The sequence below is a fragment of the Helianthus annuus genome, chromosome 17 (assembly GCF_002127325.2).
Source record: "Helianthus annuus cultivar XRQ/B chromosome 17, HanXRQr2.0-SUNRISE, whole genome shotgun sequence".
Taxonomy (NCBI): domain Eukaryota; kingdom Viridiplantae; phylum Streptophyta; class Magnoliopsida; order Asterales; family Asteraceae; genus Helianthus; species Helianthus annuus.
This window is the reverse complement of record NC_035449.2, coordinates 161,841,138-161,858,308: the sequence shown is the minus strand read 5'-3', so window position 1 is coordinate 161,858,308 and position 17,171 is coordinate 161,841,138. Positions and strand designations below refer to the sequence as shown.

The 17,171-nt window shown below is 34.1% G+C and overlaps 1 protein-coding gene across 1 annotated transcript; it reads right to left on the bottom strand.

The window, feature by feature from the left end:
- Positions 1–361: 361 nt before the first annotated feature.
- Positions 362–12,582, bottom strand: LOC110922011 (notchless protein homolog). The gene is made up of 13 exons (XM_022166340.2): positions 12,337–12,582; positions 8,542–8,623; positions 8,366–8,455; positions 6,997–7,122; positions 6,658–6,785; positions 5,612–5,811; positions 5,394–5,457; positions 3,546–3,656; positions 3,328–3,465; positions 2,440–2,582; positions 2,305–2,359; positions 932–988; positions 362–828 (listed from the first exon to the last, which is right to left on the bottom strand). The coding sequence occupies exons 1-13, from the start codon at positions 12,493–12,495 to the stop codon at positions 745–747; spliced, it is 1,437 nt and encodes a 478-aa protein (XP_022022032.1). The 5' UTR covers positions 12,496–12,582; the 3' UTR covers positions 362–744.
- Between the last annotated feature and the right edge of the window lie 4,589 nt (positions 12,583–17,171).

Here is a 17,171-nt window from a genome sequence, read left to right as displayed (position 1 = left end):
TCAATTCTATGCTTTGTGTTTAAACCCATTAGTTTTTTTAAGCCCAACAAAAACCGATCAGGGAACAACCAACCCGTAACTCGCAAGGTTGAAAGCGGGTCGCAACCCTATACTTAGAAACCGATTTCAACCTGGAAAAAATAGACCCGAACCGGTTTTGCCTTTTGTTGATCCATCACGACCCGGTTTCAACCAGAAACGGGTATATATCATAATATGTGCACCTTTAACCGGGAGTCGATGACAAGAAACTGAAAAAAAAAACAAAAAACTCGTATATTTGTATCCACACCACAAACGAGCATGAAAAGACAAACCTCGTGTTAACAAGTTGCTAATATTATAAACCAAGTTTTAACACTTGTAAGAATCGTTTCTTCAATAATCCGAGAAGCTCTAATACTCCAAAATATTTCTTCCTATTGCATGCAACATTTCTTAAAAGAATTAAATGTAAACAGTAAAAATAAATAACATATCTTTTCATTTTTCTATCTTTTGAATATTAAAAAAAAAAAAAACAACCCTCGTTCCAACAACCTTGTTCTAGTCAAATTCTAGTCACCCTTTAAGCCATTGATTCGATGCAAACCTTGTCACAGGTGCTTCCGTCATCGTTCATAGCCATTAATTCATTCGCAGTCGTGAAGGACCATGAATCCATAGCAAACTATGACATCAGAGCAGAAAATGGTCCGTGTACAACTTCATATACCAAAAGCTTTCTTCCCTTAACGACACAATTTATCCCATCCATAGCTTCAAAACTCTATCCCTACCACCCGATGCTACCTTCTCACCATCGGGGCTCCAATCTACAGAAAAAACCTTAACAACAAAAGATCGATAGTTACCTTCTTGTCCAAATGGCCTTTGTTCTTGCTATTTACATTTATCTTCAAGTAAAAAAAAAACAAACAAACAAGCAAACCTCATCTTCATGACCAGGAAGGTCTTGTTTTAATTTCTGTGTCCGCACGTCCCAAACCTAGAAAAAGAATAACCCGATTGAGTTTATATCAAGGGAATTTTCGGTAAAATAGAATGTTTTGGAAAACGGGTGTGTAAAACTAGTAGGTTTTTAATGTGTTGTAAATCTAGTGGATTTGTTATTCATAAAGTCATAAACCATGAACTCAACCTGTTGAAGGCTAAATTCAGTGATATATATTTTATTTTCTTTTTTCTTTCAAATTACTATTAAACTTATAAATTTGATTTTTTCTAATCTTTGTAACATTCAAATTTTAATACACACACACACGTACAATGTTGTTCAGTTCTAATTTTTAGTCTACTTATATATAGATATTACTAAGAACTGAGTTGTATTCAAAATATAGTATTTTTGGTAGCTTTCAAAATAATTTAAATCGAAATGCAGAAAAAATAGAGCTGAAAAACACTACATATTTAGAATTTTATTAAATATTAAAAATTATTAGAAAAAAACTAAATTATATATTAATGAGACTTAAAATAAAAGAAAAAACAAATAAAACTTATCACTGAATTTGCAGTCTCCCACCAGTTATGAATCAGCGAATCCACTAATTCAATCAGTTTAGGGGCTGTTTGGTGTTGCATTTTCAAAATAGATTTTGCGTTTTCAAAACTGCGTTTTGAAAAAAGCATGTAGGTACATGCTTCTCCAAAACTGCGTTTTGGAGGCAGATAATCACTTTTTCATCCAAACACTTTTTTAGATTATTTATGTTTTACAAACGCATAATTAAATAATCACTTCAAAACGTAATCCCAAACGCCCTCTTAATAACTTCAAGACGTACAAATTTGCAAAGTGAACCCAACAGTTTAACAAGACATAAAATAAGCTACTTGTTTTCATGGTTTTAAAAACGGCTGAGGCTGAGGCGTGCCTCAAGGCGAAACGGCCAAAAAAAGATTCTGAGGCGCGCCTCAGGGGGTTTCTACTGTTTGTGCGCCTCAGAGGGGTTGAGGCGCTTAAAAGGCTGCGCCTCAGGTGCGCCTCAGGGGTTTTAGATATTTGTTTTTGATGTTTTCGTGTTTTTGTGTCAATTTCAAGCAATTTCGGTCTTTTTTATGTGTGTTTTTGATTATTTTGATGAATCTGATGATGAATTTAGTTAGTATTACTACTTTTATATGATATATAATATTTATATTTATTTTTAATTCCGCCTCGGGCTTACGCCTCGGTTCGCCTCGAGGCTTACGCCTCGTGAGGCGAAGTGAAAACGCCTCGAAACTCGTTTCCGTTTTTTTAAACCTTGCTTGTTTTACAAACCCTTTTTCAAAACTTACAAAGAAAAATGATGTTACCTTTAATGTAGAGTCTTTGCTACCACTCAGGAGAAGCCTACTGTCAGCAGACCAGCTGCACAAAACCACAGCTCGTGAGAAGCTAAACAATATTTATAACAACTATGTATAAATGCGAAAAAAAGGGAATCTGACCTTATCTGATAAACCGGACCCACGTGACCCCGAAAGGCGGCAACAAACTTCCCAGTAATTCCATTCCATAACTTGACAGATTTATCAAATGAAGCACTCGCGATCCATTGCCCGTCAGGTGAAAAGTAAACATGATTTACCAGCTGTATGAAATAAGAATTTTTCAACAGATTATGTAAAGTTCAATTTAGTTTTTATTGTCGATTTTCACGTAAAAGTAGAAGTGAAAACGAGTCGAGCCGCTCGTGAGCTACTCGAGATGTGATCATTAAAAGCTCGAAACGAGTCGAGCTTAACGAGCTCGAGCTTCATATACCGATCTTGACGAGTCCCGTGAGCATAAACAAGCCTATTATTTATACAAAAATAATAATTTTTATTATCTATAATTACAAATAAGAGGCCGGTTAACGTACAAGACCACCTTATCGTGCGATGCGAATGCGAGCATCTCAACCACACATCCGATCTAATCTAGACCTTCAATTGAACGCGGTGGCACAATAGTAGCTAACTTTGCATAATTGCGTACGTTATATAATACATATTTCACACGTTATTTGCATAATTACGCATGGAGTTGGGTTAAACCCTAATTACGCACGTTATTTGCATAATTACGCATGGGTTGGGTTAATCCTAATTACGCACGCTATTTGCATATTTACGCACGTTATACTGGTCACGTACCGCCGCACGTTAAGAGTCTTTTGTATTTGATAAAATAACTATATATTATTTTGTATGATTACATGCGTAAAAAAAATATATTAAATAAATAACAAACAAGCCGAGCTCGAGCTTCAAACATAGAACACGGAACGAGCCAAACGCAAGCTTAAGTGAGCTCGGACTCGGCTCCGCTAGACTCCTGCATGAAAGTGGTACCTGTTGATGACCCGTCATTCGGGTTTTAGGGTGCTTGCTGACAGATGGTTCCCAGAGAAACATGGTGAAATCATCGCTGCCTGAAACCAATCTTTCAGGAGCATCACCCTTCATTTTGTTGTATCTTTCTAAAGCTGCCTGTTGTAATAACAGAATATAACTTTATTCCTTTTATGCTTCTCAAAAGAAAAACCGCTATTTACAAAACGAAAAGTTACCTTCTTCATTTCTTCCGGAGATGAATATTGTTTGCGTGTATGATCAAAAGCACCAGTTCTAAGAACATACTCTGTGCTTAATGCCAGAGAATTCACCCAGTGTCCATGACCCTGTTGTTTCAACCCGCAAAAATATTATATTATTACCAAAATAACTTGATTATTATAATCATATTATTATTAACAAGTCACTTATTTTTTAAACCAACAGGGATAATTCATATACCCCTCTCAAAAACTTGCCAACAAAAAAATTTTTTGTCTACTAAAAGTAGCGATTTAAATAAAAAATTAAATTTTGCGTGTTTTTTAGATTTTTTTAGGTTTTTTGGGGGTTTAGTTTTTAGCATTTAGCTTGTTGGGGTGGGGGGGGGGGGGGTAGGTTTTTTTAGGTTTTTGGTGGTGTAGTGGGTTTATTTTGTTGTGTTCACATTGGTTCTCGCGGTTCTCGCAATAAAGGTGGTTCTCGCATGAACCCTACCCTATTAAATATACCCATTTTTAAATTTATACCTTTTAAAACTTACATTACGATATGAGAGTTTGGAGTGTAACGCAAAAGAGAAGTGTATAATGATCATATTATAATCTGTATTTATTACACGAGTAATTATACAACTTTAAGTATTTTGAATGGGTATATTTGATAATAATTGCTTTGGTCAGGTAAACATGGTATTACGTAAGTTTTCAGAGATATAATATATAAGCTACTCGATCTCGGTTCAAAAATAAGCTCAAAACGAGCAGAGCTTAAACAAGCCCGAGCCTAAAAACAAACTTGTTTAGTAAACAAGCCCGGTATATATATAATTATAATTAATATATTAGTGTGAGGTTCATTGGGGAACACTAAAAAAGTGAGGAACAGTGGGGAACCGACTCAAATGAACTCCGATTGGACTCATTCCAGCGGCGTTGGAACCGGCTCGTCGAACCCTAACTAGGATCTCTTAACCCTAAACCCTAAATCATAACCCATGAACCCTAAATATATTAGGGTTTGGCTTTTAGGGTTTAGCTTTAGGGTTTAGTTTTAGGGTTTAGCTTTAGGGTTTAGGGTTTAGCTTTAGGGTTTAGCTTCAGGGTTTAGCTTTAGGGTTTAGCTTTAGGTTTAGCCTTTAGTGTTTAGCTTTTAGGGTTTATAGTTTAGATTTTACGGTTTAGCTTAGGTTTTAGCCTTATTTTTTAGCTTTAGGGTTTAGAGTTTAGGAGTTAGGATTTAGGGTTTAGGGTTAAGAGATCTTAGTTAGGGTTCGACGAGCCGGTTCCAACGCCGCTGGAATGAGTCCAATCGGAGTTCGTTTGAGTCGGTTCCCCGCTGTTCCCCACTTTTTTAGTGTTCCCCGATGAACCTTCCCCATATATATTAAATATATATGTAAATAATAATTACTATTTATAAAATTATGAAAAAATAACAAAAACTATATATGAAAATAAGAATTATAATTAATATAAATTAATTAATAATTAATAAACACGCCGAGCCCAAGAAGCTACCTACAGGCCGAGCTTGAGCTTTAGAAACAAAATCGAGCCGCGCTCCAGCTTTCATAAATTAAACGAACTAAACCTCGAACTCAGGCTCGGCTCGTTTGCAGCACTAGCACAAGACCCACACATGTTTTTCATCTTTAGTTTCTATAGTTGAACTTATAGCTCAGGTTCAAACCGACTACATTATGGACTCAAAATTTGCATGGATACTAAATTGTCAAGAAAATGATTGTAGATGGTGCCTTAATTGGGGCCAAATGTTGCTATATTAAAGCGCGCGTCTACATAGATAAGTATAACTAAAGCTTACACAAATATCGCCTTAGATAACAATAATTTCAGTTGTACCTTTAATTCACGAATCAACTTCCCTTGAGTAGTTTCCCACACTTTGATTGTACAGTCTTGAGATCTGTACCAAGAATAAAGTTTTAATAAATGTTGTTACTTGTAAATTGCGTTTATTGGTGTTTATATAATAATGCGAGTTAATTTATCTATGGGGAAAAACGCATTGAGAGTAATGAAAAATATAATTATAGTTTGGTATAGCATATATTATATACCCTGTATATATGAATCCATCTCCACCCCATTTTACACAAGTTACAGCAAGAGTGTGGCCACTAAGACATATAACACTTCTCCTTAACGTAACATCCCATATTCTTGCATCACCGTCTTTGCTAGAGCTGACAAAGCGACGACATGGTGAGCTGAGGTGTAATGGTTCCCAAGATATACCGGTAATCCATTTCTTGTGTCCCTGAAACGTTGTAAAATTAATAAATCAGTCCGCAGAGAAAAAAAAAACATATTCATGCATCTTAATATCAAAATTTTAACAAATTTAACAGAGTAAAGTACAAGAGTGGTCCCTGTGGTTTGCACTTTGTAACGCATTAAGTCCACAGCCAACAAATCTAAAGGTTTTAGCAGGGTCCAAGTTAGGGACTAAACACGTTACAAAGTGCAAACCACAGATCCATGCAGTTAATGCGATAAAATATCGGATATTGGTCAAGGACCGATATTTGAGATATAGGTTATCTCGGTGAGATATCGGTGGGATATCGGTAATATTAATATAATGAAGGATTTATATATATAGCAATTTACCACTAATAATTCAGTGATATATCGGTGATATATCAGTCATATCGGTCAAATATCGGTGATATATCGGTTATATCGGTCAATATCGCCGATATTATCTGTACTGATATTCTGACCGATATTTGACACCGATATTTTACTAGGGAACCGATATAACCGATATATCACCAATATTAACTGCATAGGTACTTTTGGAAAAAAATTGGCGACTAAACGTGTTACAAAGTTCAAACCACAGGGACTATCTGTGTACTTTTGGATAGGGACCAAATCCAAAATTTTGGTAAACCACAGGGACCATCCGTGTACTTTACTCAATTTTAAAAGATCATGCAAGTAAAAGTTATAAATATCGATTTTTTAGTTCACAATAAGGTGTATCTCAGTATAAAATAAATCATAACCAAGAAAACTCGCTTTCACCAATAAATAACATATTTCAAAATTTATTATGAATTCTTTCTGGATTAGGTGAAGATAGTTAAAAAGATCTTACGGTGAGCAGATTGCCAGACGGTTTTCCGGTCAGTGGGTCCCAGCATTGTAGTTCTCCAGACTTGCTTCCACTAACAAGATGCTTACCGTCTGGTGACCAAGCGATACAAAGAACCCAATTCTTGTGCCCTAAATAAACGTGCAACACGATAATTAAAGATCTCGCGTTATTAGTATTTGACTATTCGGTACAGCTTTACATACAAGTTCTGTTATAGTAAAGAAATCCAGATGAGCTATAATGCGCTTGTTATACCGAAGTTTTAATAAAGAAATCAATGTCAAATATTTGTTTTTTCGTCTCTTTAAGCAAAGTAAAAAATTTATGCTAGTATCTAACCTGTACAAGTGAACAGGGGTGTTTGGGTATTTAAGTCCCACAGGCGAACCGTTGTGTCACCTGAACCGCTAGCCAAGTGTTGTCCATCAGGACTAAAAGCAACTGAAAGTACAGCCTCTGTGTGACCTGCAACAGCAAAATTACAAAGATCCGTTAGGAACCACCCTTTATTGCGAGAACCGCGAGAACCAATGTGAACACAACCAAAAATGCCTAAAAATAGCTAAAAAACACACAAAAAACTTTTTTTTTAATATTTTTTATAAAAAAATCGCTACTTTTAGTAGCCAAAAATATTAAAAAAAATTAGATTTTTTTTATTCTTTTAGGTTTTTTGGGGGTTTAGTTTTTAGCATTTTAGCTTGGGGGGGGGGGGGGGGGGGGGGTAGGTTTTTTTAGCTATTTTAAGGTTGTGTTCACATTGGTTCTCGCGGTTCTCGCAATAAAGGTGGTTCTCGCATGAACCTTACCCTATATATATATATATATATATATATATATATATATATATATATATATATATATATATATATATATATATATATATATATATATATATATATATAGGATAATGCTAGATAAAAAACTCTAAAATTCTTAGAAAACTCTGGAAACCCCAATGGGAAGCCATTTTTACCCAACCTCCCGACATTTTTTTTTTTTTTGAAAAAAATTACACATGTAATATACATGTTTTAGAGTGTTTTGGGCCAAAAAAAACAAAAAAGCGCCGAAGGGATTTTTAAAAAAAAAATAAACAAATTTCAGCTCCTAACACGTGTTAAGCAAAAAAGACATAATTTCGCTGAAAATTGCTGAAACTTGTTTTTTTTTTTTTTAAATATCCCTTCGGCGCTTTTTTGATTTTTTTGGCCCAAAAGTCTTAAAAACATGTATATTACATGTGTTATTTTTTTCAAAAAAAAAAATGTCGGAAGCTTGGGTTTTCTCGGGTTTTTTATATATATAGGGTTTTCTATCTAGCCCTACCCTATATATATATATATATATATATATATATATATATATATATATATATATATATATATATATAGAGTAAGGTTAACATACAAAAAGCCTTATCATACATCACGTAGGAGACAATGGTAACCGTTGGATCAGGGGTATAATCACGCATGGGACCACATAATCACGCATGGGATCACATAATCACGCATGGGACTATAATCACGCACGTTCTATGATAATAACGCACGTTATATTTTTTGTCATGTATGTTAATGTAGGTTAAGCCTTGAAGTACAATATACTTTCTCTCTCTCTATATATATATATACACACACGCACACATGCTTTATTGCTTACAAACAAAAAAACTAAAAAGATCCACAAAATACAATAAATATACCAGCAATTGTAGAAGAACAACGATTAACTGGACGAATGCGGAAGACAGCCTGGGGTTGATACACTATTGTGACTGCCTTCTCCACAGAAACTGAAAAAAAGTCACAATGGTGTTAAATATTTGGCAACCAAATAATACAACAAAAAAAGTTTTGACACTATATTACACTTGTTTACCTTTATGCTTCTGCAAATACTCGCCCAGTTGTACAACAAGCTCTTTGTCGGATATATAAAAGGCATAAGGCAGCTTCTCCTCCTGAAAGAACCAAACGCTTAAAGTTTTATTGATCGTTTTGGAAGACGAAAAGAATGTAATATTTTGGAAAGGACAAAGTGTACAATAACTGCCCTTCAACTCTAGAAGTGTTCACAATCCGGTATGGATGGATCTGACAAATATTCTTGACCGAACCGACCAGGTTGGGTGGGTCAACCACACCAGCTGGTTTGGCGGTTCTGTTTTAATGGTATGAACCAACTTTTTATTTTTTTCAAAATCATTAGTTTGTATTAAAAGTTTTAAAATGATAACGTAGTTCATGGTTGTAATGCATTAACATAACTACATATTCCGAAAACAATATAGGTTAAATATTTGGGCGGTTCCGTCAATTTCAACAGTTTTCTTAACACCCCGGTTAAATTCTATCTTTCACTACAATGAAGCATAGTTGTTAATGGCGAATAGCGACAAATAGCGATAAGGTACCTATATGCTACATAGCGAATAGTAATAAGTAGCAGGAGCTATTTTATAGATAGCGATACACTAGAATTTAAAAAAAAAATTAATATGTACATTATATCAAAATGAGTGGGAGTTGGCTACAAAGTCCATTTTTCCTACAAAGTGTAAAAAGTTATAAAAGACCATAATGTCGACCATATAACACACTCAAAACCCACAAATAACACAGTGGGGATTACTAAAACACCATATTTGTGGGTTTTGTGTTGTGTTTTGTTGATAAGGCTTTGATTATCGAATGACTAGTATTACTGTGTTTTATGTAGATGATCATGTTGTGTTTAATATTCATAGCTGTACGATGGTGTGTTTGAAGTTTTTAAGGATTGTTAGAGTTTGGATATTGTGTTTTAGTGATCTTGCTTGTGTTATTTGTGGGTTTGGAGTGTGTTTTATGGCTGAAATTGTGGTGTTTTATAACTTTGTACACTTTGTAGGAAAAATAGACTTTGTAGCCAAACCTCACCCCAAAATGCCCTGGTATATACGCACTTTTACATGTATTTAACAAAAACCTAAAAACCAGCTAATTTATAGCTATATTTAATTGCTATTTATGTTGAAAAAAAAAAAGAAAAAAAGGCCGCTATCTATCGCTACAGACCATATAGCGAGCATGGACCTATACGCCACGCTATTCGCTATAGCGGTCGTAGCGATCGCTATTGACAACTATGCAATGAAGTGCTTGTAACCAATTGCAATGAACAAATACATTCCCATCAATCATATAAAACACAACCAATTGTACTACATCTTTCCTAAGTACCCTTATTTCACACAATTTCAGAACTAGGTAACTCTTTCACTTTGACATAACTATTATAGTTACATGATTTAAACCATAGTCACCTAATTCGCAGTTCGCTTCGGTTCGGGTTCGCGATTCGCTAGATGGCACGAATTCGGTACGGAGGGGGTAGGTTCATTTCAGTACGATCCGGTACGGTGTACCTAATTCGCGGTTCGCTCCGGTACGATGTACCATTGAGACCGTTGTTTCGTGTTTAGTGATAAGGTAGTAGAAAATTAAAAAAATAGCTATTCATAATTTATATATATTTATAAAGTTTATTTTATATTTTTTATGTATAAATTTATAAGTTTGAGGACAAAATGTGAACTAGTGAAGATAGAGGAGGTTAAATGTTCAAATTAGTAAACTAATTTTACACTTTATATGTAAAAATTAAAGTTTTAGGGATTAAATATAAAGTGGTAAAAGATAAAGGGTTTGAATGTAGTTTCTAAACTTATTAAAAACCTAAAGCTGAAACGCAAGTTACGGCCGCCAATCTCCTCCTTCCTATTTTCTGGCCGATATTGCAGCACTGGCGCCGGAAATCTCCGTCAGTTGAAACGCTCTGGAAACACAAACTGGAACAATCTGGATAAACGAATTGAAACGACAAACCAAACCCTAAATTCGCGAATTGGTAGCGATTTGGATCGTATACGAATTTCGTATGGTACAAAACGTACCAATTCGAAATTCGTGTTATTTTGAGCGAATTCTGTGACTATGATTTAAACATCAAAAATCATCAAAAGGAATTTGTAATTTCTTCTCATTATCCTACTAGCTATAGCCTAATCCTTTCCTTAGATTCTAATTCAAATAGAGTACATGACTTCAACAAAAAAAAAAGAATCCTAATTCATTGTATGCCCTCAGTCCATTCATCATTTACAATCCTATGACTTGCTATCTAAATTCCTCTGGCTGTTTTTCTCTCTCTAAAATGTTCTCTCAGCTGCTAGGGTGTTAGACGGGCTATTTTACCCAATGATCTGATCAAAAAAATAATAACAAATAAGTTTAAAAAAACTGGCAAGTCATAGTTGTTAAAAGCCATCGCCTCTTGCGCCTAGGCCCAATTTCTTAGCAAGGCGAGGCAATTGCGCCTTAAGTCAAGACAATTGCGTCTTACGTCAAGACAATTGGCCTTTAATTCTCCGAGGGACGGTTCATGCGCATATTCCAACAAGATTCCTACATTCTGGAGAGTTTCTGGCCAAATTCTCTAAATTCTGGCAAGATTCCAGCTAGATTTCTACTTTTATCTAACGGCAACTATTTTTCTACACTTATAAACTAGCATTTTATAACTTTTGGTACTAAAAGACGATATTAAATATATCATAGCTTTAGTTTTATTTTAGAGTTAAATGCCATTTTAGTCCCTGTGGTTTGGGCCATTTTGCCAGTTTAGTCCAAAGGTTTCATTTTTAACCTGTGGGTCCAAAAAGGTTTCACAGTTGCCATTTTAGTCCACTTGGTTAACTTCATCCATTTTTTCTGTTAACGAGAAGGCCAATTCGGTCATTTTGTATGTAATTCTGTTAACTAAAAGAGCAATTCCGCCATATAAAATGACCGAATTGGCCTTCTCGTTAACAGAAAAAAAGGATGAAGTTTATCCAGTGGACTAAAATGGCAACTATGAAACCTTTTTGGACCCACATGTTAAAAATGAAACCTTTGGACTAAACTGGCAAAATGGTCCAAACCACAGGGACTAAAATGGCATTTAACTCTTTATTTTATTTGAAGAATAGTATTAATTTTCTAATATATAAAAGTATTTTAAGTTTTTTTTGCTGTACGCTTTTTTTTCTCAGGCCCGCGCTTTTTTTGCGACTTGCGCCTAGGCCCCAGGCGAGACCTATGCGCCTTGAGTGCGCCTAACGCCTTTAATAACTATGGCAAGTATAAACTGCATTTGAAATAATTTGATACTAAAAATCTTACCTTGATAGAAACAAGTTTTTATTTCTCAAGTACAGATCAGAAATGCGTATGACGGGCATCCTATAAAACTGCCCGTGGTAACGCATTAACAAAAAACATGCCAGGTTTTTTTTTTATCAACAATATACCCATAATGTTCTCAAAGAATCCCGAACCAAATTAAGTTTATTTATGTGTCAGTATTTATCTACACTGCTTAGCACAATAGGCAATACTTCCTCTATCTATTCAAACATTACACATCTGATTATAAAGTGTTGCAGAGGCAGTAAGTAATATTGAAAAATGCTTATAAATTTGGAGTTGCTATATGCTGTCTGTCATTACTAATCTAACAAAACGTTTTCTTCATAACTCATAACAACTCATAAGCCTGTATGCATCTTCGATTAGAATATCATCAGAAACAAACAATTAAGAATAAATTTCAATAGAGAATAGAGATATAGAAAAGATGATTGAAGTTTACATTGTTAAGCAGCTGGTTAACCATCTGGTGAAGCTCCTTAGGACCAACGCTTTGAGGAAGATACATGGAAGCACCCAGTGGGTTTCCTTCAGGGTCTGCTAACTGACACATGACATTGTTATTCATATTCACCTCCTTTGATTCTTCTCTTGCTTCCATCTTCGTCTTTTAGGTTTTTCAAAACTCTGTTAGAGCGAGACGAAAGGTTTGTTTCTAGGGTTTTGGCTGGGGTTTATACTTAGCTTTGTTATACGAGTTAACTTTCGTTTTGCACAGGCCATTTTAACGGGTTGTAGGGCTGGCAATAGGTCAACCCAATAGGTTAAGACACGAATACCATAAGACACGAACCCGAAACACGTAAACACGAACACAACACGAAATCTTATCATATCAGATTTTCAAAACACGAACATAAACCTGTTAATAAACAGGTTACACGAAACGACATGTTAAGACACGAAAAAATTACCAACGTATCATACGACCTGTTTAAGACACGAACATGACCTATTAAGACACGAACACGACCTGTTTAAGACACAAACACGACTGAATCGGGGAAGCTATGAACCGGATTGGGAATTGTGGTGTTTGTGAGAGAGATTTAAAAATTAGGGTTTGGATTGTTGAAAAAGAACCGCGTGTTTGTGTATAATTAATCCCAGGTCCCACGACTGATGACCCCATGTCCACACCCACATATAATATTTTATATTTTTTTAGTTATTAACATGTACTTAACGGGTCTTGACAGGTTAACGGGTACGAAACCTGTTAAGGTCTTATCGTGTCGACCTCTTTTAGACACGAAACCTGTTAAGGTCAAACACGAAACATGATAACTTCGTGTAGGTTCGTGTCGTGTTATCGTGTTCGTGTCAGAGTTGCCAGCCGTATGGGTTCGAGTCGCTGACAGCGGTGCCTTAGTGCAGTGAGTTTTCTTTAGATAAATAGGATTTTAATAATTTGAATGAGCTCTTTTTGGCCGATAATAATCCCAACTCAGTTAATTACCCACAATAATCCGAACTCTTCCATTTTGTTTGTAAAATAGTCCGCCATTAATAAAACATAATGGAGTTAAGTTTTTTTTTTCCAAATTACAAACCGATGTTTTCGGTGTTTTGATCAGAACGAGGATACGAGGCTATTGATGTAAAACTTACCTCGAAACAGTGTTTTAGACGACGAAAACGGTGCTTCAATTCGGGTGTTTGAACTTCTAATTAACAAAAATCAAGTCGTTTAGAGCATTGTTTCGAGGTAAGTTTTACATCAATCGACTCGTATCCTCGTTCTGATCAAAAGCCCGAAAACATTGGTTTGTAATATGGAAGAAAAAAAAACTTAACTCGGTTATGTTTTTTTAACGGCGGACTATTTTACAAACAAAATGGAAGAGTTCGGATTACTGTGGATAATTAACTGAGTTGGAATTATTATCTGCTAAAAAGAGCCGGTTCGAATTATTAAAATCCATCAGCGTCGTCTATGCTCATGGGTATGGGTAGCTTTTTGCCATTAGATTTTCCTATGTGATCACCGCCTTTCTTGGTTGTTCAAAAAGAATCATTTCTCTTGTTTTTTAAGGCAATTTTTCCTAGGTGATAAGGCCTTTGTTAGTTGTTCAAAAAAAATTATTTTTCTTATTTTCTTTTACACTAATAATTCTAAACTACTTCCTTAGTATAAGTTTAAACATGAGACCTACTCTCTTTTAAATTAATAAAAGTTTTAAAAAACTATATATATAATTATAATATTAAAACCTCTTTGTCTGGACTTAAACTCAGGACCTCCAAGAGAAGCAAAGCTTCTCACCTCTCTCTTAACGACTAGTCCAAAAGATCATTGGTAAGAAAAGTACTATTCCTTAAGTTTATTTTTTAATATATAGATTAATAAAAGTTTTAAAAAACTATATATATAATTATAATATTAAAACCTCTTTGTCTGGACTTAAACTCAGGACCTCCAAGAGAAGCAAAGCTTCTCACCTCTCTCTTAACGACTAGTCCAAAAGATCATTGGTAAGAAAAGTACTATTCCTTAAGTTTATTTTTTAATATATAGATAATATATAGTTTTTAAAACAAGCACCTTTACTCGTTAGTAACAAAAGTATATTATCATATATAGCATGTAGACACAAGTTAAACACCATAAGTAATTTAGAACAGGGTCATCTCCGAAAATCACAAAAAATATGTTGGTCCTGTACGAGATAAAAAAATTTGGGCCCTATCCATAAATCTCCACACATTCAAATAATCAAAGTCTAAACAATAATTTCTAAACATTGGTAAATTGGACCACAAAATCACAAATCAAAAATTTTGAAAAGGCCTAAAAACGTTTTTGGTTCATAAATCCAGACCCTTTAAGATTTTTCTAAAAATCATATTGATTTTATATATACATAAATAGGACAAGGATAAATCGAAAACCCACTCCAGTTGACTAAACCCAAGAAACCCAACATCTACCATTGATTAGAAGAGATGGATGGTTGTGATGTGTTTGGGTATTATCTCTCCTACTTTTTATTATATTAATCAATAAATCTAAACAATAATTTCTAAACATTGGTAAATTGGACCACAAAATCACAAATCAAAAATTTTGAAAAGGCCTAAAAACGTTTTTGGTTCATAAATCCAGACCCTTTAAGATTTTTCTAAAAATCATATTGATTTTATATATACATATATAGGACAAGGATAAATCGAAAACCCACTCCAGTTGACTAAACCCAAGAAACCCAACATCTACCATTGATTAAAAGAGATGGATGGTTGTGATGTGTTTGGGTATTATCTCTCCTACTTTTTATTATATTAATCAATAAATGGTACATCTAAGGGTAAAATGGCGATATAATCATCTGTCCATCTGACTTCCTTTGATGTGTCCCATTTTTCAATGTGTCCCCTTTTCCAAAGTGTCCTAATTCTCGTGCATCTTTTTTAACATATAATTCAAAATTACATATTAAAAAAAAAAAAAAAAGGCTCTGACAAATTCTTTTTCCAATGTGTTCTCTTTCTCTTGCATCTTTTTCTTATTAAAAAACACTAAAATCTTATTCATGAAATGATGTTTTTTTTTAATTCATATATATTAACGAAAAAAAAGTGTCAACTTCTTCATACAGTTGAACCCTAAACTTTGTATTTTGGAAATTCTTGGTGTCTTCCAGACATTTTTGTCAAAAATGTAACAGACATTTTTGATTTGATTGTTACAAAAAATGTAACGGGCATTATTTATGTAACACAAAAAAACGTAATTGGCATTATTTAGGTAACACAAAAAATATAACATGCTTTTTTTCTTCGATTGTTACATTTCTAACACCCGGTTACATGGTGTTACATAAAAAAAGCCTAGATCTTGGAGTTTCATAACTAAGACGCATAAAATTGTTATGAGAATTGTTACATCAAAAATATAACATGCATATAAAAATATAACTTTATTAACAAGAATCAAACAACAACAGATTTTTTAGATTCAATCACCGTAACAATAAACAAGAAAGTAACTTAGATTTTAATCCAATACATAAGAACTTAAAATCAAATTGTTTCCATTTGTTCCGATCTGAAAAAAAAAATCAAATTGTTTACATAAGAACAAATTTTACACAAAAAAAATGAAAAAATCAGTAATAAAAAACAACATATCCAGAAAACAAGAACTAAAAAACATTCAGCTTCTTGAACAAAAAAATAAAAAAAAAGTTGCAGATCTACAAATCACAAAAAATGAAGATCTATAAAACACAAAAAAAATGCAAATCTGAAAAAAAAAAAAACCCTGAAAACAAACATACTTATGGATCTGGAGGATCTTTTAGATCTGGAACCACCGCCGGATCATGAAACCACCATCGGATCTTGAAACCCTTATTGAGGAACTACCCGAGCCCACCTTACAAATCTATTGAACCACTCAAAGAACTAAATCCGCAAAGAAAAACAGTGGTTTTGGTGATGATTTATGGTGGATTGATGAATATTTGGTTTGCCAAGAAACCGGATCTTGAACTACACCGTCACCGGGTTGTTACGCTTGTAGATCTAGAGTTTTGGTGGTTGATTATGAATGATTTTGATAAGAAGAAGAATTTTGGTGGTTGATTTAGATCTGGAAGTGTGTGTGATTTAAGAGAGATAAAGAGAAGTGTGTGTGATTTAAGAGAGAGAGAGGTGTGTATGATTTAAGAAGAAATGTCTGCACAAAAAAGCTGGAAAATGGTTATGAGGAAAGAAGAATGAGGGGCAAGTACAATTCATAATTAATACTCCAGAGGAGAAAAGAAGCAAACACCAAACATTGTGCCGTCTCTCATACACATCTAGTCAACATTAGGGGAAAATGACGAAATTACCCTTGTCTCATTTTTATACATAAGGTGATGTGGCTCAATCCTAGCCATATGTGTGAGTTTTCAGGGTTTACTCAACTGGAGTGGGTTTTCTCCTTATAATTAGCCTACATATATATATACAGGATAAGGATCATTACAGAACACTAATTATTGCGAGAACAAAAAGAACAACTCTAAATCACAAAATTTTGGGATGTAAGGTTCATATTTCTTAAATTTTGTATTTCCTACATTCATATGTGTATTATATATACATAAAAAAAAATCATATATTTTTTCCCTACACGTAGTCTACATACATGTATGTAATTTAGCCTACATATAACCTACATGTGTGTAGGATTTTAAAAAACTCAAGATTTTTCACATTTTGTTTTAAATTCTAGTGTGAGAAACAATAAATGTTACATTTATAACATTTTTATTTACTTTTTAGGTT

Excerpts from the sequence above, each read along its gene's own strand:
- LOC110922011 (XM_022166340.2), bottom strand. The coding sequence starts at position 12,495 with ATGGAAGCAAGAGAAGAATCAAAGGAGGTGAATATGAATAACAATGTC. Across the intron at positions 7,123-8,365 it reads TTGTTCTTCTACAATTGCTG|GTCACACAGAGGCTGTACTT; the intron begins GTATATTTATTG and ends TTGCTGTTGCAG. Across the intron at positions 5,812-6,657 it reads CGTCTGGCAATCTGCTCACC|GGACACAAGAAATGGATTAC; the intron begins GTAAGATCTTTT and ends ACAACGTTTCAG.